General features: G+C 37.4%; 1 protein-coding gene across 10 annotated transcripts in view; it reads right to left on the bottom strand.

The window, feature by feature from the left end:
- PTPRM (protein tyrosine phosphatase receptor type M) overlaps window positions 1-24,931 on the bottom strand; it is a 492,832-nt gene that overhangs the window by 163,647 nt on the left and 304,254 nt on the right. For 6 of the 10 annotated variants that reach the window (XM_076329941.1, XM_076329942.1, XM_076329946.1 and 3 more), the window contains exons 12-14: window positions 23,879-24,152; window positions 22,703-22,739; window positions 17,951-18,025 (exon numbers count right to left, since the gene is read on the bottom strand). In XM_076329941.1, coding sequence (XP_076186056.1) covers window positions 17,951-18,025; window positions 22,703-22,739; window positions 23,879-24,152 — 386 coding nt within the window. The remainder of the gene's footprint in view (window positions 1-17,950; window positions 18,026-22,702; window positions 22,740-23,878; window positions 24,153-24,931) is intronic. The other 4 variants (XM_076329945.1, XM_076329949.1, XM_076329950.1 and 1 more) reach the window with 1 other exon arrangement.

Raw genomic sequence — 24,931 nt, 5'->3', positions numbered from 1 at the left:
CTTGATCTTTTGAGGAAAAATCCTGCTTTCATATGCATTGACAGGAATATAATTCTTCACATTGTTCCATGACATTTTGCAAGACCACAACACAGGTGGGATATCACTGCCAGCCCTGACCCTTTTATAAAAGCCTCTTCACAGATTCACAAATTTCTGTATTTTTATTATCTGTGCTGGCTCCCTTTTCTTTCTGCCATTTAGAAACTTGCTAACAACACAATAACTATCCTAAGCCTTTATCCAAATTTGATTTGCTGGAACATTCCTCAATTATTTTTCATAAATGAAGCTGTAATTCCACAACATATTAGCTTAAACACCTGGAAAAGTGAGATAAGCTCATTTACCATGCATTTTACCCGCAATTGTTTTTTACACAATAGACTTTTTTTTTTTTTGCCTTTGGAAATCTAAATCTAGGTCACATCTGGTAGGCAAAAAGACTCCTTCTAAGCAATTTATTCACAAAGTGGGAAGCAGCTGATGATCACACCACTGGCACCCACATTTAATATCTGTTTAAATGAGATAACCAGTGCCTTACAGCAGCTACTGTCTTAGCTCCTCCAGCTTCTCCATTTAAAAAAAATAACATCGTTTGTACTGTTTACTGTATAATGAGATGGAACGTCAAATCCCTGTCTGATGAAATATCCATTTCCTCTACTAAATGAGTTCAGGATGAAAAATGTTAAGGAAGCAACATTCAATTCACTAAACTGATTTTATTTTTTTTATGGACTTCCATTTTTTTTTAATCAAAACGTGACAGCATCCATCATTTGAGGCACCATGCCATAAAGTGGACACAGGGATTTATGGATCACTTTCCTGCTATAGCTTTTTTTGGAAGGAAGAAGGAAGAGTAAAAGCTAAATGAAGCGTAGTATTTTAAGACCACATTCTTATCTCACTGTCTGGGTTTCACAGAGGATTTTGAAAGCACCAATTATATTTTACTTGTTTCTTCACTTCCTTTTTTTGGAAAGAAAGCAAATTAGCGATCAATTTACACGCAGAGATTTTTTCTGAAAAGTACAATGAAAACATTTCCAATATGTCTTCTCAATTGTAACCAGGATGTTCTAAGATGGTGAGTATTTGAGTGCCCACAGTTACACTTTTGGCCTACATCTTCAAAACTCCTTACCAGGAAGAATGCCAGGAAAATGTGGCAATTCGTATTGCTGCCAGAAAAGGTGATAACCTTTAATCAAAATATATCTAGAGCTAACTGCAGGAACCAGGTTCTTTGGAAAATTCTGTCCATAGTACTTTCTGTGAGTGCTAAGTCAGAGAAGATGATCTGGTGCCCAGTCCCACCAGAATATTAGTTTGATAGCAATACGCTGTATTGCTAATACACAATAAAATTCCGAATTAGAAAAATCCTTACTTCGTATGAGTAAAGGTAACAGAATCTCGCTCTGTATTTTCTTCAATGCAGATGCATAAAATTCTGTTATAAACAGTTCTATTTTTATTTTCCTTGTGTCATATAGAAATCATTTTGTTAAACTCTATATTGCTGTAATCTGCACGGCACTCAAAAGCGTAGCAGATATTTAGAAGACATCTAGAGTATCTTTGTGCAAAAGGTAGATGTTGAGTTGAACTTGGCAAACAGGAAGCAGTGAATCAAGTATGACGCAAATGGTAAGACGTGATAAGGACTTTACAGTCCTCTTTTAAATCTAAAACCCAAGCAAGGAAGAATGCAAAGTCAGCAACACGCGGTATCTTTTTCGATGTAATTTCTAAGACTGGTTCCTTCCAAAGTCTATTCTTCATTATCTCCCTCAGGCTAACCTACTGGAATACTCATCGGTAATACCTTCTTAAAATCAAATTCTGCCTTATGGCTTCATTCCTTTCATTAAGGCTTCCAGCGCTAGTTTTGGGATCATGAATGCTAAACGTTAAAAGTAAGTGAAGGCAGTCTTGCTACATTTTCATGTAGAACTCTCAACTATCCAATGTGTTTTATCTCAGTGTCACGTCTCTCTTTGACAGCACAGGGTCCTCACTTCAGTGGAACTAGCAAAACTTACACTATGCAGAGGAGATAATATCAAAATCGTATTCAGAGCACACACATATTCTGCATATCACGGAGCGCAACTTTCATGAAATGCCTTCAATGACACAAAGCATTACCCTCTTGGGAGTCATGGACAAGCTGAGGAATCCACCACTATTGCAAATTCTCCAAAGAAAGCCTACACAAGAAGAGATACAGAGCCTAACACCAGGACACTGAAACTCCCGTATTGCATCATCTATTGATTATCCAATTGAGGGATCATCTCAAATTGTCTAAGAAAAGTGCTTGTAATGCCACCCCGAGTTAAAAATAGAATAAAGCTTCCCGCCATGATGGACTCAGCCTGACTCATAATAGATTGTCTTAAACTGGAAACATGATGTTTGACATGCCTTTTAAAAACTCCTATCATTAATTATTATAAAAAAGAAATATTGGCATTATCTCAATTCTCCTTTAGTTCCATTCAGCATCTCATTTATTCCCTGACAGAATGATCCTCCCTTCTTGGTGTCAGTGGGTTCCGAAACCCACTTGGGTAAATGAACCTAATTTGCCGCCTTTAACCTTTCTTGAGCATCCCTTGAGTCTTTTAGTATTAGAAATTCTGGATCAACTTTCTTCATTTTATTTAATACTGTTTATTCCTTTAACATGCCTCAGTTTTTCTACAACGGGGTGTTCTACTCCATTCTTTATCCCCCTTAGCATTCTGTTTGGTTTTATTTCAACATCAGATGGACACTGAACAGGTCACTCGTGCATTGTTTACAGTGAAACCTGCATCCCTTTCTTCAGTGCAGAGTTCAATTTTGAACCCTTTGTGAGTTAAAAGTCATTCAAATTTACCTCTGCTGAACACGACATAGCATTTATCAAGACTGAAATTTGAGTTGGTACTACCTCTTTATTCAGTTTGCTTTTGTCCTGCTGAAATTCACATAGTCCTGTGTGGATTCTGCTAACCCACATCACCTAGTATCATACTCGAGAGCTGCTGCCTCAGTGCTGACTCTTCCACGTATTTAATAGACATACTGTACAGCATATAATATTAAACCCTTAAGTGCATTAGCTACGATAAAAGCTGGCAGTTTACTTCTCTCTAGTTTCTGTCTGACAGGTAGATTTTGATCCAGAGTAATATTTGTCTCTCACCTCATAATTACTTCTTAACTGACTTTTAACCTATAGCCACCCAGGCAATTGCACTGGTACCATGGAGAGAAAGGTGAACTGTGTGTAAGGGGATCGAAGCAGCTAGGGGCAGTAGTTCTGAAATTCATTCTGCAATGTCAATTTGTGCTTTTAGTCTTTTTTGTATGTTTTCAAGCGAGATTTGGAAAATTACTATTGCAAGTCTAAAAAAATGATGCTCTGGTTTCTCTTTCACTCTGCTGTACTGACACATACTAAAAAAGTTGAATGAAATGTAATCTTTCTTTACAGAAGTAGTGTTAACTATACACTATTGTAGCATGATATTATAGTCCTGGCATTTTATTTTATTTATTATTGTTGTTTCAAGCAGTTTGTCTGACATAGTAATTTTTAATTTTCTTGATCACCCTAGAGACTTTAAAAATATATAGCTACAAGACTAGTGGAATTCTATATCTCCAGTAAAATATCTGCTTTTAATGACAGACTGCATATTGGTGCCAACAGCTGAGCTAAGCCCACCGCATTTTCCTCACAAGACTGGACCTAATGACTTATTTGGGGTTTTTTTGTTCATTTTACTTTTAAGCTTTTGGTTCTACCCTTGCACACAGAAGCCTGACTTTAAAACTTGCACAATAACCTCAATTCTGTTTTCTTACTGAGACTGTCTGGGCTAGTGGAGTTAGAAGAATCAAGGTCAAACCAACACATATACTATGGTCCACCTCTAGAAAGGCAATAGGTCAGTAAAGACCAGTGAGTGCAGGACAGCTCAAGGGAGTTGCTTAGAAAATGAAAGGACAAGGAAATGTTTCCTGCCAGTTTAAAAAGGATTAAGGTGCTGACTTTAGCAAGTCCTTACTTGATGAGAATAAACTAGAGTGCTTCCTGTCAGAAGTGAAAAACAGAGATACACTTAGAGATAAACCCCAAGGTGCCACAAAACCCAGCAAAGTATTTCCACAGGCTTCCTGCATTGAATAAAGTGGAAGACAGTAACATCGTTTGGTTCCATACCCTTAGTTATTTGCTTTTCTAATTAATTTCAGAGATTCCCATTTCCCCTTTACTTACTTACTGCCCATTCTTTGTGGCTTTCCCTACAGCAGCATTTAAAATGTGAAATATCTTTTTTTATTTCACTTAGAAAAAATGGCATTCAGCTGGCCTGATTTTTATGACTTTCTCTCATGGGCCCCTTTTTGTTCAGTACTTTGCAATACCCAGTGATAATATTTTTAAGTAGTATCCATGAAACACCTGAAGATTTTATTTCACTTATTTTCACTCAGACCTATTCCGTTAACTTTTTCTTAATACTGGAATCTCCTTTTCTGAAGTTTAGTGATTACTCAGCCACTTCTTGGCATCTTACCTCCTCTTCAGATTGAGAACTGAATTATATTCTAGTCACCAGTATTTAGTGTCTGCCATACTGTGAATTCTTAAATTACTTCATGCAGTGAAATTTCTATTTCCGTACCATGGGTTAGAAGACTGCGTAAAAAAATTCCTCTCTCTCTGAAGAATTTCTAGTTCTCATCAGAGATATACAGGTCTGGTATTAGTATTATAGGAATAATTTGTGCTTTTTGGAGAATGGTTCTGCCACTTCCTTGGATGGAAAATTTCCCTTTCCTTTCTCATTCAGAAAGCACAAGTGCCGTGTTATTGATCAACCCCAAAACTTCATAAACAATAATCTCCTTTAGGTGGTTTATGGATAGAAAAGTTTGAGCAGAACTATTCCTCATTAAAATGGAAGCTAAGACTATTCGCTGAATGAACTAGCCAAGCAAAATATCATTCTTTTAACTTACATGCAAGCGTTACCTTGTTTTTCAAAACCAATGAAAGTGTTCGTCAGTAAAAGAAATGGACCTCTACCAAACTGAACAAAAACTCTCTCTCCTTCTCTCTTTGTAAATGAACAAAGTTTGGACTTGCTTTTCAATGCTTATTAGTCCCTTCCAAAAAAATGTAGTTAGAAATGACTGACCATTGTATAGAAAAGAATGACCAATAAAATAACCCTGGCTCAATAGTCTAGGAGCTGCTAGTTACACTTTCAAAGAAAGGAGTAAGATTAAAGCTGTTGATACTAAAAACTAGCTATAGGTTGTTTTGTCTAAAGCTATTTTAAAAAATCCAGACATTTCTTCTCCTATTTTGAGTTAATTAACTAGACTGGTCTCATTTTATTTCTCCCACTCAAGGCTGACGATAGTTGCTGCCTTTTTTACTTCCTTTCTGCAGTTTTAAGCTCTCAAAAGGTACTTGCTTGATAAGTCACTTGCAAGCCTTTCCAACTGTATTTCATTCACAGGTGTTCCAGTGACTGATGTAATGGCTAACTTTACAAGGCTTTAAAGTAATAATACAGTTAGTCCAGATCGTCTTAGTTTCCAGTCAAACTTGAGACTAACTTGTTGTGTTAGTAACTAGCCCATGATTTTTTTATGCAGGCAGTGCGATTCAACTACCACATCTCAGCACCTACTTTTAACTTCTTTCACAGAGTGAGTCAGGAAAATGAAACGTTATACCCCTGTGTGACAGTTGCACTGTGATTAGGTGGCAGAAATCATGCAAAATGGTACAAGGCAGAAGGGAGGCAGAGAGGTGTGATGCTTCCTTGGAACACCTATCACTAGGATCCTATTGTCCCTGCCACAAAGACGACTGAAAAGATCAGAGAATTTGGCTTTAAAGACTCTGCCCATGCTCCCCAAGGACAACACAAATTACAAAGGCTACTATCATTATTACTCTCTATTATTTGTATGATAGTAGGATCTAGAAGCTCTAAATCAGATTGGGAGCCCCACTGTGCTAAGAACAGTGCAAGCACACAGCTAAGCAATCTTTGCCACTACAAGCATGCTATCTAGCTGAGCTAGGCTGTAATAGGCAGGTGTAGCAATCGCCGGTGGGAGGAGGAGGCAAATACGCCTAAGAAAATGCATTTACATTGCCCAAATAAATGAACACTTCTGTTCTTCCTGCTCTTTTAGCTAGCTGGTATCACTCAGCATTTCCAGTTAGTAACACAGTAGAAAAAGATCTTCAAGAGTGATTTGAGGAACAGAGTAACGTTTTTATGGATGACATTGGTTAGGGTGTTCCAAGGAAGGAAGTAACATAAAGGTAGGAAAAGCAGAGGTGCCAAAAGTAAAGGGCTGGGATAAAATGCAGTATGACAAAATAAGAAAGTACACAAATACGCCTGTGCTACTGGTATGAAAAGAGGTGCTCCACAGAGGTAGGTCCTTCTATAAATGTTAAATGATAAACAGGAATTTCAATCCTATACTACAGACTGCAAAATACACCTGAATGGGGCAGTAGTGCAAAATGTCCAGTTTCCTCCAGAAGTTCCTCAGCATTTCGACCCCCATGACTGCAGAAAACTGTCAAAAACCAGCATTTTGACCCCCATGACTGCAGAAAACTGTACCCTCATTTTTAAGTCTGTAGCAGCATTACTGGTGTTAAGAAAAGACAAGCCAGTCCAACATGCTTTTTATTTGAGTTTCAAGTTCATTCCAGATGCCAGGATTTGTGACTGTCTTGGAGAAGACCCAAAACACATACAGATTTGTAGTTGAAATGAATTACCACCCTGGCTAGTCTGTTTATACTGTAAGTGACTGGCATTCAGTCCTCATCTGCTAGCCAGCATGTATTCTGCTAGCAAAGTCTTTGTTTTATTACTCCTGGTAGAACTCCAGCTAAGAGAAAGTTCTCCCTCCCCTTCCTCATTGTTAGCTTTCAAATCAGTGGTCCTAGTTCTCCTTCAAAACTGCACTGCTTTTTTGTCCATATGGTAGATGTTACGAGGGGTTGTTGGGCAGGGTATAATTTGTGACAGAAGGTGGTTTTGATCAGTATTTTTTTCAGTTTTCTCTCTCTACTCCATGACTTGAATATATTAGTTTTGTAAATGCCTCAGAGTAAGGTCTGCTTTACTTCTCTTTTTACAGTATTTTTCCCTTTCTGTTCCTGGCTTCTTTTGGAAATGCTCCTGTACAAACTGCTTTTTCCACGGGGCAGGGATTATGTTTTCTTTCTGTTTTGCTGAGCACAGGAGCCATTTAAGTGTTGAAATTGATGTATCCTGATTTTCTCTCCCATGACGTGTTAGCGCTCACTAAATCTATTTTTTGAATGTCTAGGAAAGAAGGCAAACAGCACTTACATTTTAGCAGGAGAGTATCTTCTCTGTAATTTGTGATCATTGGTACCATACATATTGCTGTGTACAGCTCTTCCTTTCCTAAAAAAGATTTCTGCACTTCCACATGCTGATTTGGTACATTGTTTATTTGGTGTTTTTTAAATGCAGGAAAAAACAGCCTTGTTAAAAAGATCTATGCTAAGAAGGGACTATCAAAATAAGGCTCCACTGTGTAACAATAATTATGCATTATTAATTTTGTTTGTGATATTCTTTACGAAAATGTAAATATAAGTGACAAAACTGTAAGAAAAGAAATGCAAAGAACTACTTCACTGATGAATATGACTCATTTAACTGACTATCAAATGAACTGTATCGCTCACTGGTGGATGATTCATGTTGGTGCATGTGAGCAAAAAGACTTTTTTTGTTAAACATCTGTGTTTCTGGTTGTCAGGAATAATAACATTCTTTACAAAACATGCCTAAAACAAATAAAGTTCCCAGTTTGACACGTATCTTTTGGTCTCAGCACAATCCATTTTTTAATGGGATTTTAATCCAGGCTCCTTAGACTGGATTTTTCTGGAGCCTGTGTTTTTAAAAAAAGGACTTACAAGAAAACAAGCAAGCAAGCCGTGATAAACAGCTCATTTGCTCCTTTGCAACACAGCCACCAACCTTTCTGCTTGCTCTTTTTTTCCCTTTTCTCTTAATCGAGGAAATTTAAATAATTAAAATTCATAAAAATTTTCCTCTCCAGTGGGCACCCAAGCAATTGGAAGCCCTCACTCATACTGGAAGAAATTGTAAGTCCTCACACTTTAATAGCACTGAGATCGTTAAGGTATGTTTAAAGCATACTCAACAGCTACACCACAACCAGAAATTAATAACAAGTCTAGAATATATAGACACAGTGTATCTCCTTCTCGGAAATAAATAATTTCCTAAGGAAAAAATATAAAGCCTTTGGAACCTTAAGCTTTCAAATGGCTCTAAAGGGTACCCCCCCACACTTTAGCCTATTTTATGAAGACAAAAGTCTGGTTACATATTTATAAGTACTCTCTTTGGCCACTTACTCTATGTGGCCAAAGAAGCAGCCACAATGGTGCATATCACGGACCTCTATGTCAACAAAGGGAAAGGTCATGGCAGCATATTTGAAAGACAGACCCCGCCAGTGAAATAAAAGATAAAATCCTCCTGACTACTACGGAAAGAAGAAACTGGGCTTCTTTACCAAACTGCTCTCTGACTACCCAAACACAACAAAGGTCAATATGACTTAATGAGATGCAAATTTCTGATCAAGAAGGTTGACTGAGGAGCAATGAGAACATACTTGCATCAAATTATCTGTATACATGTAGGTCTCATACTGAACAGGGATGAGGAGGTCTGAGAAAGAGGCACCAACAAGGGCTGGAACTGCAGGTGTCTCAGTTCTTTGAAATGTAGGGCTGGTTACCAGCTGATGCTGTGTGAAAGAGGTCCCACTTGCAGCCACTGGAAGTGCAACAGCATCTTATAAATCTGACTTCTGTGAACAAGAAGTCCTAGAGGTATAATGTACAACAACGGGAGCTTTTAGCCCTAAAACATTTGATTTTATGGTTCTCTACATAACCTCAAGCCAACAGTACTCAGGGTAGAAGAGTGACTCTCTCAAATTAGCTCTAAGGAAATGAAAGCAGTCAGTCCAGACTGATCCTGTCCATATGTAATGCTTTTTCTAAGCAAGTCAGCACCACTTTCTAGTCACTCCTATAGAAGTAGCCGATAATTTATCATCACCCTCACCAAGGGCATTTGAATTTTACCTATTGCTGAAGGAGACCTCAGGTTGACTCTCACGCCTTCAACACCAGATCTACTCCTGGAACTATACTGAAAAGTGTCAAGAAATATCAGACATCCCTGAAAGTTTATTTCAACTATCTTACACAAACAGAGAAGGTGTGGATTTGAAGCCTGAAGAGGACTCTGGCCCCTCTAGGGGAGGTAAAATGTGGTTTTGCTAGTATTCATTTCACCTCCACCAGGCAGGGAAGATGTGAAGTCAGATCAGAGTAATGTTTCTGGAGCTGACCTACTCAGGGTGAAACTCAGCTACAGAACTAGATGTTCTTGGCATGGACAAACACAACTGTTTTATTTTCCATCCATGAATGCAAGGGATCACATCCAGCATGGGAACTGAGTAACCTGAAGTTATGGGTAGGAAGTAGTAGAGTGAGGTACTGTCTTCTGATCTTGCTGCCACTGAGGACTTAACTACAGGAACACTAAAGAACAGTTCCAAATGGAAAGTCAGTGAAGACCTGGTTACTTTGCCATTAGGAGGAAGGGGGCGGGGTGGGGGCAGAAGGACAATGTAGTATAGGCATCCCAGCGGTAGGTCTGCACATCCATGCATGTTTTGGCCTATGCTGCCACTGGCTCACAGATGAGGCTGACATTCCTGGTGATTTCCGCTACCAGCCTCCCTCCACATTGTATCCCTTATGAAGGGTTCTTCAGAAATCCTTCAAAAACAATCACACTCTCAGAATTTACTTACCATTATTCACTACCTACCTATTTTCTTAGAGGAAAGCATAACATAGCTCATTCTACTCCAAGATAAATGGAATTATACATGCAATGATGCACGCAGAAAGGTAAAACTGTATTTGTGATAAAATTATAAAAAGCAGGAAAAAAGACATAAAACCTTTTTTTAAAAGCATTTCCAGAGTCAACACTGTTTTGGGGCAGGAAGGTTGGCTAGAGGAACTGGAAAGGAGAATCAGCACAAGAAAGGAAAAATAATTCCACAGAATTCTAAATCTGTCTTTGTGCCAATACAGTGTAGCAATTCTTTTGTTCACATTTCAGAAGCGTTTACAGTATTGCCAATAAAAAACCTGTCCAAACTGAAGCAATGTTAGATGAACCAAGATTCTAGTACAGGGACAAGAATAGACTAGGCCTCCTCTGAATGGTTATCACTGGTTTACATTTCATTTTTCATATATTTCCTGTAGTTTTTAGGGGTTACAGAAAAATCTCCATCTGTCCTATTTGATTAAGAATGCCTTAAATAGCCATTTTTCTCGTCAGTTCTTTTCATATCACTTTTAATTATCGACACATTTACTCATAACCAGAAGCTGTCTAATTCAATGACAGCATACTGAAAAGTGCAAAATACAACCATTTTGCTTCAGAAAGGTTTCATGAATACTTTGTTTGCTTCTGACCAATGACAATTTACCATTGTTCCTCTGTTTCCCTTTGTGTTTCCAATATGAACTCAAAAGATGAAACAGAACCTGAAACTACTGTATTTCCCCTCTTGTCAGCTTGAAACCGTGTGAGACAGCAACTTCCACTCACTTTTATGCAAAACAGTGACTCAACTTTAATTTGCATGGGAGTTTTCTGTTTACACAAAAACTTTTTGGTGGTCAGCAGTAACAGAAAATCAGATGAAGAGAAGGAAATCTGGAGGTGTTTAAAAGACATGTAGATGCAGTGCTTAGGGACATGGTTTAGTGGGCATGGTGGTGTTGAGTCGACGGTTGGACTCGATGATCTTAGAGGTCTTTTCCAACCTCAATGATTCTATGATTCTATGAAATGAAAGTTCAAAGTTTTGGAAAAATAAAGACTTGAAAATGCACACATATACTTGAATGCCTTTCCCAGAGCTCTAAATTCATGTGCTCTTGCAGTCAAACTCCCATTACTGCAGAAAAGGACATTTTCAATATAATGTCTAGAGAAGCAGGTGTTAAAAACCCGTCAATAACTACAGTCATGGCTTGCATAGTGTTGAGTTATTACTCCAAGCAGACAAATGCAGCTTAGATATTTATTAAGATTTCAGTTATTTCACGGAATCTAAACTGAGTGAATTGCTGAAACATTATTTTGCCCAAGGTAGTATGTTCTGTGTCTTTGGATTAAAGTTGACAGTGTTACTCTCCTCTTTGCTGTACTACTCTGTTTAGCCGTAACACATTTCAATGTTCACCTTACATTAACACAGAGGTAATCCATGTAATATTGCATTACACATTTGTTAAACTCTCCAGTGATACAAACACCAGATTTGCAGTTCCTAAGAACTCCAGGTTATTTTACCCACAACTGGTTCCACATTTTCTTTCAAATTAAAATTCTAATTGCTTAGCGTTTTATGAATACAGTCAATAACTACAGATGGGAAACATTGAAATTCACAGGTTTTTTTAGTTACTAATTATATCTCTGAGTTTCTCTCTCTTCCCTTGTCTCTCCTTAATTTTTCATTGCGGTACATGCAAAATGTTCTGCTTTGAATGTAAAAATCAGAGGCTTTTTTTTTTTTATACAGAAATGAAATAACACAGAATATGACATACAGCCATGCTCTAAAAATTACCTACTGGTATTTTTGCTTTGTTTTATATTTTCTGCTTCTCTGTAGATTGCTGATGTTGAAATATTTTGGATTAGATGTGATACTGACCGGTACTACACAGATGGCAGAGATTCCTTCAGTTTGTAAAGAATTTATCCTGGTCAGTTCATTCATATTGTTATTTTCATGACTGGGTTTTATGTTTCCATTCTTTGTAATGAGATTAAGGAAAGTGCCCTCCCCCCCAGTCCAACCTCAGACAGCCTCACAGATATCCTCATATTAAGATTACATGTTACTGAGCAAATAGATTATTTTTCAAGCCGGGATGAACTGAACAGATTCATCTTTAGTGGCTTAAGTTAAATTTTGTCTCACGCTCTTCATGAAGGAGATATTTGACACTGACACTTGGAATCATACTCTTCTCTCAGCTATGGACTGGAACATTCAAATTTCCAAATCAGTTGTGTACTTGCGGGATGTAACACAGCTCCTGCAACAACTGACTATTAACTCTGTGGCAACCAACTTTTTAACTCCTCTGAATAAAAGACAAACAGTTTCTACAGTGCAAAACATACCTAATTAGGCTACTTGTCCTTCCTAACGGGTGGGGAAAGATTGATACTTTCTCCGAGGTCATGGGATCTTCTCCAGCTGTTCCTGTCCCAGGTCTGTAACACGACTGGCTCTAGTGAGGCAGTGCCAGGGTAGCTGATGAACCCATACCTCCTTGGCCAACCACAAGCATGAATGGCCAGAGCAGAACTGCTGGTATGACCCTCTGCACTTCATCCTCCCTACTCTCCTGTTTACGCAGGAGAGTTGCAAAGGTCCCACTGTCCCCAGCCCAACCTGTTCAGAGTAAGAGGAGCTGAACGGGAGGAGGTCCTGAACCCCTGATCAGAGCCTCTGGCTTTCCTGTAATGACTTGAACACATTCAAAACTAAGGCTAACTCATTTTCAGAAAATGTTGTAGGAATTCTTATTACTGTAAAACATGAACTGGAGTACTTAATATCACTAATAGAATCACATTGGTAACTGACTTCTAATCAGCTCAGGTTATTGTCTACAGCTTGACAGGGCTTGTATTTGTATTATGGGTTATTTCAGCATTTGTGAATTGTTATCAGCATTATTTTTAGGCCCTCTTTGTCTAATTGTTTAACTTCAGCTCATCTTCAGGTGCTCTATGGAAAATGTACTTATGTTTAAAATCCTAGATGCTTTGGCTGCACTGTCTTAAAAACAGAAAACCTGACATTTGACTCTGTAATGTACTAGGAAAAAAAAAAGGAGAAAAGGAAACAGTAGCTCCCATGGCACTCCTGTATCCTCTTAACATTTTCTTGTAACTATACTGTTTTATAGATGAAACTGTCACTGTGAAAATGACAAATATAACACATAAAAGAACAAAAATGGGCAATAAATCACAGGTGACACTCCAGCCCACTGAAATGCATTCAGCCAGTGCTGCAGAAAGTAGGAAGATTTCCTCTTGCTTTGCATTCTGCCCAGCTGAGCAAGAGGACCAGAATCCTTGAACAATCGGTACAACAATCGCTGAGGCCATCATGTAAAAACAGGCTTAGAATTTCACTTTGGAGAGTCAGATCCATTCTCACTCTGCTTTCCTTGTCACTTGGCCTTGCAACAGCATCGTAATACGGCTTTGACATTGCGCCACATAGGTGCTCACTCTCCCCTGGATAACTATCCACAACTCCCCCTGATGTAAATGCTGTTCAGAAGTATCAAGAGAAGAATAAACTCCTAAAATGGTGTATTCAACCTGCAGACAGACATATCTGCACATAGCTTTGTTATTACAGACAGCACTATAGTCTCAACTAGGAAATCATGGGTTGTCCATTACCCAAAATAGCCTGTCAAGTTTCAACAGGTCAGCATACATCTAAATCAATGTTACGTGGTTCAGGATGGAGAAAAATGAATGTGAATGTCTGTCCAGCCCGTGTTGCTATACTTCACATGCATTGTAAAGGACAACAAACTAGATAAATAGGAAAACATGCCTTCTCAAATTCATGCTGCTGGTTTTTGTGTTAATAAACAAACTATGTTTTCAGTAATGCAGTATAAATCTGGAGTAAATCCCTTGACATAAAAGAAATTCAATGAGTTTGTGATTTAATCAATCAATGATTTCAGTTGATTTTTTTCACTTTTACAGTGGAATGGCTGAGAACAGAATCTGACCCAGACTATAGCAATAAATCTTTCTATGTATTGAATACGCATCTGAAGAAATATTGTATGTATATTTTATTATGCTGCTAACTTCATAAGGGAGAAGAAACCAATTGGGATTATTTTATGAGTGCTTTTAACATGGTTCTAAAATATGCTGCTCATCTAGACCTTAAGGTATGCAGAGTAAAAATAATTTAAGCTTTAAGATTGCCACTATCTTTTTTTAAAAATTCTTCCCAATTCTCAAGTATGTTGTTCTCTAAAACTTCTGACATATCTTGTTGTATCTGATTTGTACCAAGAATTTAATCTCTGAAGAGTGTACAGTACAGAACTCTCCCTTCCAGCTGCATGTGTAATTAACAATGGGTAGTAAAAAGGGCGCTCTATGGAAATCAGTCTTAATAATATCCAGTGAAGTAGTGGCTGCTTCACTAAATCACAAATGGAAATACTTTAATTTAAATATAAGTAGCTCAGACATATTTCAACAATTAAGAAAATGCCTGAAAGAATGAACACCCTAATCGTAATTCCAAGCATGCTATTTTATCAGAATGCAGACAGAACAAAATAGATGAGGGCCAAGTGAATACCAAATATGGCCAATTTAAACCTATTACATGAAGTGTCTCTTACAAAATAGTGAAGCAAACTGCAAATGCTTTCAGGCTTTCTCAGAAACATGGATTTGTTATTCTACTTTAAAGTCAAGATCATACAGTCAATTATGTATGTGGTAAGTTTTTTGTTAACCTTCTACATGATCTCAACTGTACTGTTAAACCGTATTTGTTTATGAAAACATGGAGATGGTATCATGAGGACTATTATGCTTCATGTATACATAGTCTTTTCTCCTGGCTGACAGATGTTAGATAGTTAGATATTCTCCCTATCTGTTGGAGAATAGGGTCAACTGCATGGATTTCAAGTTAGTTACTTTTTGTAAGGTTAACACTGAAAGTTAAACACTCTCCCCCAGATCTGAATTCCTTAGTTACCAAGTTATTGAACCACTGATAATAATGTATTCACTAATACCAACAACACTAATTTACCTATTTTGGCTTGTAAGAATCAAAATCACACAGTTGCCTTTACAGCATGTTATGTTATGCCGTAACTTAAGGACAATTACATTGTAGGTATTTAAGCGCAACTGCAAGAAAAAGTTCCTTTTGCTACAGGCTGCAAAGGAGTACTGAAGCAAGGAGTGGCTGTCAAGATATTTAGGGCAAATAGCAGGCAATCCTATAAATGGAAGTCATTTTTATATGAAAAAGAAGGAGAAAGGAAGGACAAAAAGGAACTAATAATGCATTGTTTATAAACTGCACCAGTAAGGGCCAGGATGAGTTGATGACGAGGGTGGAGGAAATGAGTGCAAGTAGAGTTGGCTTGAAAGCTGAGCTGTATTATCATGATCTTTCTGAAGAGGAAGACCTTTCAAAACTGGTAACAATATTCAGGAATGCAGCCAAGATTTTAAATTTTCATTATGCAAGAACCATCAACTTCCCACCTGAAAAATAGAAAATCACAACCCTGACCTCCCCACTGCCGGTTATGTATCTCCTCAAATGCTAAAAGACAAAAGTAATTTCTTGATTTCAAATGTAATTACTTTGGTGCTGAGCAAAGAAGTGAGGAAAAGGCACTGAATAGAAAATGCTAAGTAACATTTAAGAGTTACAGCTGTAGGGCTTGTGGTAACTACAGTTAGCAACAGTCCTATGATTTCCACATAAAGAAGTTCTTTTACATGTAGATCCTTTCCACAGTCTGGGAATTTGTAGGAGAAAAGTGTGGGGAGAATGTGCATCATTCCCTGCTTCTTCGTGTCCAGTCCAGCTCCTGTAAATCTCCTTTAAGAAAATCTTTGGGTTCCTCATGGGTACTGCAGATACTGTTATCGCTGTACTGCTCCGAAGTCGAAAAGCCTCCCTAAGGGACCCCTACACAGTATGTCTCTGTAGAAAAACATGAATTCCTGTTGCTGTCATGGGACCAACCACATGGGCTGGGTGAGTTTTTTTCACTCCCTATTGCAGTTGTGGCAACTGAGGAGGAGGAAGATGCTTCTTTCCTTTTGATCACACAGTCTTTCAAGCATGAGAAGGGGTTGCGAAAATGATGAGGGGATTTCAGAGGCTTTTTAATACATTTCACAGATAGCCATAAATGCTGTTTGCAGGTATCATTTGATACTTTCTTTTTCACTATTAAAATTTGTTTCTGGTAGAACAGATTTTTTTTTTTTTGAAATAAGGAAATAAAAGTCACAGATCTGACAGACAACCACAGAGTGCCAGTGCTATGAGCCACCAGTGACAAAGCAACCAAATAAATACTTTGCTGGCTGTCCTATGCTAGCTATATCTTTGTTCTCTCATTGTTAACTACTATAGCCATCTCCCTCTTGTGGAACAGGCACATCTCCAGTGTTTCCTGTAGCTACCCAGTTTTGCATTAAAACAAATAAAAAACAAAATAAGAGACGAAAAACATTTAATTCTCCATATGGAGAATATGTAAGCTTATGTGAATCCTGTGGTGAAGAAATCAAAAGTTGTTGAAGTTCAAGGATATGGAAGAGATGTTCTTTGTCTCTTCAAAGCTTTATTTGTATTCTCAAGCAAAAAATAATTGAACTATAAAAATGTATGTGGACAGAGCTTCTGACAAACAGCACTAACAAGAACAAGCTAGTACTTACTGGCATCATCTAAATACGTTATTCTGATTAGTTCATATGTTATTACATAACACAAATATACATGCAACAATTTTGTCTTGATTGACATGGCAACTTGGGCATTATGGATCACTCAGCTTTGTTATTATAACACATACCCCAGAATTAGAAGCTATAGCAGACATGTCGCTAATCCTCTTATCTTAAGCTGAATCATTTAACTGTCTCTTATTGACTATAGCAGTATCCAGATGCTAAGCATCTGAACTCCTCCTCGTCCCTTAGACACCCCGGTAGCAACATTTACATGCTTCCCAAGTAACTATGCCAGTATTCTTGAAAAAGGCAATGATTTTATCATATCCTAAATGCTGATGGACTAGGTCTAACTTCCTCTGTTACATACTCCATCAAACTCACTTTTTAATGCTCTTTGCTTCTGTTTGAAAATAAAAAGGTTTCCAAATCACTTAAAAGCTTTATGCATAAGTTTATTTTCTGATAAAATGAATCATTTCCCCAAGTTCATAAAGATTTTCTGGTACATTCTGAACCGGCCTTCAAGCCACGCAGAGCCTAATAATTGTCTCACTTGCGTGCTGAGTTTACTTTGACAATTAGATTTAAAAACCTTACAGCCTTGTTCATTCGCATATGTCACATGCTAGGTTATTTTGTTTTAATCCTAGAACTCATGTATAACATAATTAAAAAGGAATCAATTTTATTTATTTTAATTTTTTGCATATTGAAATGTTGCCAGAAAATACGATCTTCCCAACATTCTGCAGTAAAAAAAAAATCCATTAATACAAGATCTTTGTCCTAACTTACACATGCAACTCTTGAGCCTAAATTATTTAGAAATTCTAGTGTGTTGATCTAATAACACAGAAAAAAATAAACAGGTACACAGATATATAACTATATTCAAACTGTCATTTAATTTACAGATGGAGCAAGACTAGATCTCTTTACAACATCAGGCTTGAAGGAACATTCCACAGATCACACACACAATGGGCACATGCAGCGGAGTTGTACGTACAGGGATGCGTGTGTAAGTTTTGGTGCCAAGCACACAATTTAATTTAATGGAGCTGAAGAAAAAATTATAAACAAAAAGAAACTTTTAACATAGAAAACTGTTTATGAGCAGAGAGTGAAGAAACCATCAGGGAAAAGGAGCCAAAGAAAATGAGACAAAATGGGCATGATGACTTGTCTATACTTGAACATCTGACCTGTTAGTTGGTCGTCGCCTGCAGCAGGGGCGATGCGAATGTATGGTGTTGTAAGCTGAGTCACGATTATCGCAGCTAAGGCAAAGGAAGATTTCCAGGTCAGCATGCATGAGGGAAAAAAAAGCCAGACTGAAGCTAGGCCAGCAAGAAGAATCTTGGTCAATAGTTTATTGTCTGAACTTCCTACAAATAAAAACCAAAAAACTCCCACAAGTTCCTTTTCATCTTCAGTTGTTAGTTTGGTTATTCTGCAAATTAATAAACTTTCGTATGCGACTTCCATTCAGGAAGAGGACTCAAAGCACATTATTTACATATAATGCATTTCAGGAAACTGGAGACTCTCTGGCTCTGCTAGTCACAGCACTGGGCTTTCTAAGTGAAAGTTAACTGCTCATTCAGATTACTCTAGTATTAACTTCTCCAGGTAATTTGAACTAGTTTCACTTTTTGTTTTCCTATTTCATCATAGTACATTTTTCCTGTAATTCTTTTTTAAGATAATTTTCATGTAAAATATATTTTTGAGCTAGCTAAGATTCATTTTTCTTGTACCCACTTGGGTCTTTGTTCTGAAAATGCACACACTACCCATATACTTAACTTTCAGCATACAGAGAATGACCACTGAGAGTTGGCACGCTTTTAATTAGGTATGTATGTAACTGTTTGAGGTCCGAGATTCAAGTTCATGTTTTTCCACTAAGACAAGAAAAAGCCGAAAAACCTGAATCGTTCGTGTGCCTGAAGTATTCAGACTCTTCTGGTGGAGCTGTAACAATCACTGACTGGTAGAGATAACTATTACCTTGGCTCACATTAATAAAATCTCATATTTCTTTGTTTGCCAGCAGTTCTATGATTGCCTCTAAATGGTTAAGCACACTATGATACATATATATTAAGGAATATAAAAAAAATTAAAAGGTCAGATCCAACATGATGCAGCTGGAAAATGATGCAAAGAAAAAATATTGGAAAATTAAGGACAAAATTATATGAAAGATCACTCATTTACATAGAACAGCCTGGGTGCTATTAGAAATGTGGCAACGAGTGAGGAAAATAGATCATCTACCATCTGCAGACAATTAAACTCAAAACTGCTGCTGCATAATATTTTGAAATATCCCTCTGCAACAGTGAAACGCAGTGTTGATAGTAGCTGCTAGAGTACTGTTGCTATTGGATTTAAAATATTATAATATCCTTTTCTCTCTCATAATTAATGAAAGCCTTCCAATATTGCAAAATTAGAACAATAATGTCTCCCTCTTGAGAACTGGAATCCTAGGAGATAACCTAGATGTTTCTATCCAGACAGTGTTGTAAGACATATCAGGAAATATAGTCTTAATATAAATCACAAAACACCACAAAGTTGATAGCAATAAACTTGGAGGAGTTTTGGAATGTTTTCAACTTCGTCTGCTGAGATTTTACAGTCATTTAGCTTGAAGAAAGAGTAGGTATATGAAAGCTGTATTTCAAGCAAAATACGACACCCTTTATTACCACTGGTACAAAAATCTCTTCCTGATTTTTGTTTGTTTGTTTGTTTAATTATGTTGTCAAAAATAATGGGAGTGGAAACCCTGCAGTCTCCACATTTGTATATACACCAAATAGTCACAGAGGTCCTAGAAGCCTTTCTCTAGGGAAAACTAAGAACAGAAGACTCCGCATCACAAGAATATGCTGTCTGATCCTTCTCCTAGCAAAGTCAGTGGCAAAGGTTCCCCTTGACTTCAGCAGAAGCAGGAGGAGAACTTTCAGCTCAACAAACCCCAATATTCTGATCCTAAATTACACTTATAGTCATTGCAATCAGGATTTTTATATGATCTCTAAAAGAACACATTTAACAGAGGTTTCATTGCATGTCAGGTTCTGAACTCCCATATTGGTCAGGAGGGCAGACTTCAAACAGGCTAACCACATGCCCTTAATACAGACAACGAGGTGGCTTGGCCAAGCTCAGCTGGCTCAGTGGAGCAGCTTGGAGGTTGCCTTGGGTGACCGGGATCCCAGGAGGGGCTGCCAATGCAGTTGGTGCAATCCTCAAATTCCACGGGAATGGAATTGCAGAAGTTTACTGCAGTCAGGGAATCAAGAAACAAGCGGACAGTTGGCTGCACTGCCATGTTTGTTTTACAGGGTATACTTTACGGCACAGGCTTTTACCCAGTAAAATACTTACATGTCTACTTTAAGGCAGAATAGTTGCAACGTAGTCAGTGAGATTATTGTTTGTGCTCAAAATCAGGTACATAACTAACTTGATTAGGGCCTAAAAGCATATGGTTTCCCCACATACGTGTTAAATTCTAGAGTACGTCTACTAACTCCAATGGCCTACACAAGGCTATACGTATTTTCAGGATCAGACCTTAATTTAAAAGAAGATTGTACCAGTTTTATACATGAATGGCCTAAAGCACTTCCTTTTAGCTTTAAAACCCACCAAACTTGAACTTTTAAAGATAACAGAAGCCCAGAATACAAACATTTCAGAAATGATATTAGTATACCAAAACTAGATGTTGTACTGGAGAGCATTCGCAACCTTATTTGTAAGAAGCACTGTAATAAATAGATGGACACAACGAACACATGAGAGAGCTTAAGTAGCTTACTGTCTAGTAGCTATACTGTAGTCACAAAACTCAGTGGAAAATCGTGCGTGTCTGTAAGAGATCAGGCACAGCACTCAGAGCAGCCTTTGTTTCCTGGGGTACAGGCAATGTGGATGTTGTACTAAGCTGTTTGGGGGTGTGTGGACAGAAGGGGAAGTGAATGGGAGAGGACAATTTTCTGTCTTGCCCCAAGGCAGGTGTGGTGACTTCTGACCTACAGACATTAAGCATTTATGCTATTTTTTCTAGTCCATATGTGGGAAGTCCAAAGAGGGCACAGAAGTCTGTTTTTCTCTCAAGTATCTCTGTTAGATCTAAAGGGAAAAAATCTGTAGTGACAGGTATGATTAATATAATATTAAAATATTTCTTGCTCTCCATTTTATTTTTAAAAATTAATATAGTTTAAAAATATAATACAGATATTCAGTTTATAAGCATGTAAATCAGTGCTTTCCAGAAGCCCACCAAGAAAGATTTGCACTAGGGACTATAAATGCCATTGAGGACACCTCCGGTTTCAAAGTCCTCACAACAACCCCTCACATTATTTTACAGGCTTCACAAAGGTATTACGAAGAATTCTGAAACATGATTTCAAAACAGAAATGTATGGAGATTTGTTTAAAATAAAAGCTGCATTTCTCACATCTCCATTGCCGAATGGGTTAGCTCAAAGTAGCTTGTTGCTATGGGAGCTATTCCAATCCATAAAGTTACTCTTGCTTCTCAAATGAGAGAGTAAGATTTTTCAGTCAGTCAAGTAATTGAAATAGTTGAACATCCATTAGTGATTAGGAATACAAATCTTCAAATAATTTAAAATCGATTCTCTAACCACCTATTATGATTTCTGAGGCAATATATTCCACTCCTGGTATCACTGAAGCTACCGGAAAACAACAACACAGGTTTCCACTTGAATATGGAATTAATCTCTCATCGATTTTTTTATTGGGTTGTAGTTTAGATATTTGAAAGTTTTCTATGGTTTAGTAAGCAGTCAGTTAGTAAATTAGAATTAAAACTACTTCCTTTGGTTTGGGAAAAAAAAACAAGAACCAGTTCAAAGAGCCATAAAAAACATATTTGTCACATTAGGGAGGATCCAGCCTTTCAACAGAGGCAACTGTATGCTAACATTTCTGTTACTTTTAAGTAATGAGATTCTCATCCATCCTATTTAGATTTAGTGGTGGTGGTGGAATTGTGAAGTCCACATGTAAAGGAAATCATGATGGAATCAGTTACGTTAGGGATAGTCACTATGAGACATGCACGATCTCCCACAAGGAACAGTGGTATAGGGACGAAGTAGGTTTTGTTTCATACTCTTACCGGGGGCCCAAACCGCAAGGTGGCATTACCTGTTCCTACTCACAGCAGTACTTTCTTTCCTTTTCCTCTATTACAATCTCCAAATAATCATACTATCCCATCGCTTCTTTTTCAGGCTTTGAAGTTGCCACCAGCTAGAGGTACTAAAAAGCTGAGACTACAAAGATAATCACAGGCAGATCCTAGCCTCCAAAGTAAAATATATCAGCAGCATGTTTATCTTTCCCTGTTTGGGGATCAAACCTATAGCTAGCACTGTCTCAATTATACAAACTTGTCTCACAAATTGTAGTGTCATGTGCTGACAGTCCAATAAATATAGCTGATCTGTACCATGAAAATGAAGAACATGATTTCTCCACTTTTCTTTTATAAAGCAATTAAGATAAGATAATTGCTTACAAGTAAGGGGTAATTTTTCACTACGGATGTATAAGCAGCTAGTATGCACTATGCAATTGGCAATTTTGCAACTCTACTATATATATAAGTGTCCAAAATATTTATTGTGAGATCATATAAAAACCCACAGAATATATTGTGAAAATCCTGTGTTCAAGTAGACAACTAAAAATGAGTAATATGTTTATTATTAAAAACAAACAAACAAACAAACTTCCTAAATCTCAGCTAGAGACGCAAATGAATCATTTAAAATTCTGTAATGAGTTTAGTGATGCCTTTTAGCAATATAAACATTTCTGGAAGTTTGCAAAGACCACGTGAAGGAAAGGTCAGCAAGCTGAAATACAGACTATATGACATAATATGAACATACCTTTTGTGGCTACCCTGACGCAGTCAATTTTGGTTTCCTGTGTCAAATAAAAAGGAAAAAGGTCACATCTTGTGTTTCTAAGCAAAGAAAGTCATCCGTGATTCTATTCTTAAAAGTACTGATAAAATGTCAGAGAAGTGTTCATTTAATGTGCCTCGTTACATATTTAACTGCTTATTAAGCAATTCCAATGTGCTTTCATAATATGGACAAACACTGCTTGGGTATGGTACATAAACATTTAACTTAAGATTCCTCTAAAAGTAGAAAAGATGTGAAAGATATTCACAAGAGAACAGGCAAGTGTTCAGCTTTTTTACTTTGGCAACATAATGACCTTGGGAGATTTTTCTTTTTCTTACAGATAGTATAGTTCGAGGCATCATGCTAGACAATTTTAGAAAGAAAAAATAATCAATGGTGTTTCACATTTCTGCACTGTCAGTGCACTGTGAAAGAGGGACCATTATGGTTTCTGGCAGAAAACATTTCCAGGCTGTCAGCACAGACAGCCAAAGCTTATCAAGAATTGAAGGGCTCTGGATAGGTCTGTCCAGGAAATGAAAAACAATTCCAGGAAGAATTAGTCTGATGAAACATGATCTGCGAAGACCTTTTTACACACTTTTCATTTCAGTTCCATCTACTTATTTTTCTTTTACTGTTTGCAGAAAGGGGGGAAAAAAGCGGTTTCTAATTCAGTCAGGGCAACCAAATGAGAAAATGGGAGTTCAAGACATTACAAACTAAGGTAATGGGACTGGACAGGCCAAGACAGATGTGCTAAAATCCACAATCAAGTTTGGCTTAAAGTTAACAAAAGAAATCACAACACTGTCCTCTTCAAAGCAAGAAAAGAAAAACAAAAAAAAAAAAAAGAAAGAAAAAAAGCCAAACACACTCATTGGACAGCTTTTAGGTAATAAGACAGAATGGTAACGCACTACTTTGCTTACTCACTATTGACAAAATGTGTTTTCCCCTCCTCTTTCCTGTAACCTTTAATCATTAAGCAATATTGTGTTAGGAAAACTGTTATTTTTTAAACTCAGTGTGTTAAATTTCACGGTTACTTCATTTGCTCATTAGCAACAAAATTGGGCATCTTGCTAGTTGGTGCCAATCATCTATTTACACACAAATACTGTATAAAACCACACCTGTCATAAGACTTACCCCATTGGCTCTGCTAGCAGCTTGGAAATAGATGCTGTAGCTCTTATGAGGAAGAAGGGGAGTGTTCCAGAAACCACTGTAGGTTTTGTTATCACCAATTGTAAAAGGCTGAGCAGCTTGTAAACCATTGGCTGGGAACTCTGCAGCAAAGTAGTACTGGGAATTCAAAAGCGAGGCATTCTGGAAATGAATGGGCACTGGGTAGCACTTCAGGATTTCAGTTGTCTTTTTGGTCCTCCGTGGGCGTTCTTCTTCAACAACTATTTGATAGACACTAAGAGTGTAGAAAGGAAAGAACAAAAGAAACACACTGGTTATTTTAAGACTCGGGCAGTCAACTCATTCTGAAACCATAATAGCATACCAGTATTTATGGAAAAAAAGAACTGTTAAAAGCAAAGGACACGGGAAGAAAGTGTCATTTTGGTATTTAGGTGTACGAATTTGTGGAACAGATTCATGCTTTCAAACAAATTCATTTTGTTTTGGAAAAACAAAATTAGCCGTACACATCACAGCTTTTCACATAGCAAATGCACAGAACACTTTCTTGTTCGAACTCTTGTACAGAAAAACCTTGCTTGATTAGTGCTAAAATGTAGAATTAAGTATTATTTTGTCCACGGAAGCAAGTATAAAGCTATAGATTCCATTCTCTAACCTGTTTATCTTGTCTAAACGAAATGAAGTAAGTAGTAAGATAAAAATGAAGAAATAAACTACAAAGAGACGGGGAATAGTATTTGCTTAACTGTTGACATTATAACTATTTATAAAAGCACACATAGAGTAAATTACAGTCTTTTAAAATTTTGGTGGCATTTTGGCTGTTACTGAGCAAGAATAAAACACTTTTTGATGGAAGTTATTCTCACTCAGCAAAGCACTTTTCCATATCTTAGAGATAATCATATTTTTAAGTGTTTCTGCATTCTGCAAAGCAATTCAGTTTGCACTTGCATTTTTTGCTGTACTGGGACCTACAGGGAACAGTCCATCCCTCTCCACTGTAAAGGTGCTATGGACATTCAAGCAGGAACAAAGAAATTGTGA

The sequence above is a fragment of the Aptenodytes patagonicus genome, chromosome 2 (genome assembly GCF_965638725.1).
Source record: "Aptenodytes patagonicus chromosome 2, bAptPat1.pri.cur, whole genome shotgun sequence".
Lineage (NCBI taxonomy): Eukaryota > Metazoa > Chordata > Aves > Sphenisciformes > Spheniscidae > Aptenodytes > Aptenodytes patagonicus.
The sequence above is the reverse complement of the archived record's forward strand: the minus strand, read 5'-3'. Positions and strand labels throughout refer to the sequence as shown.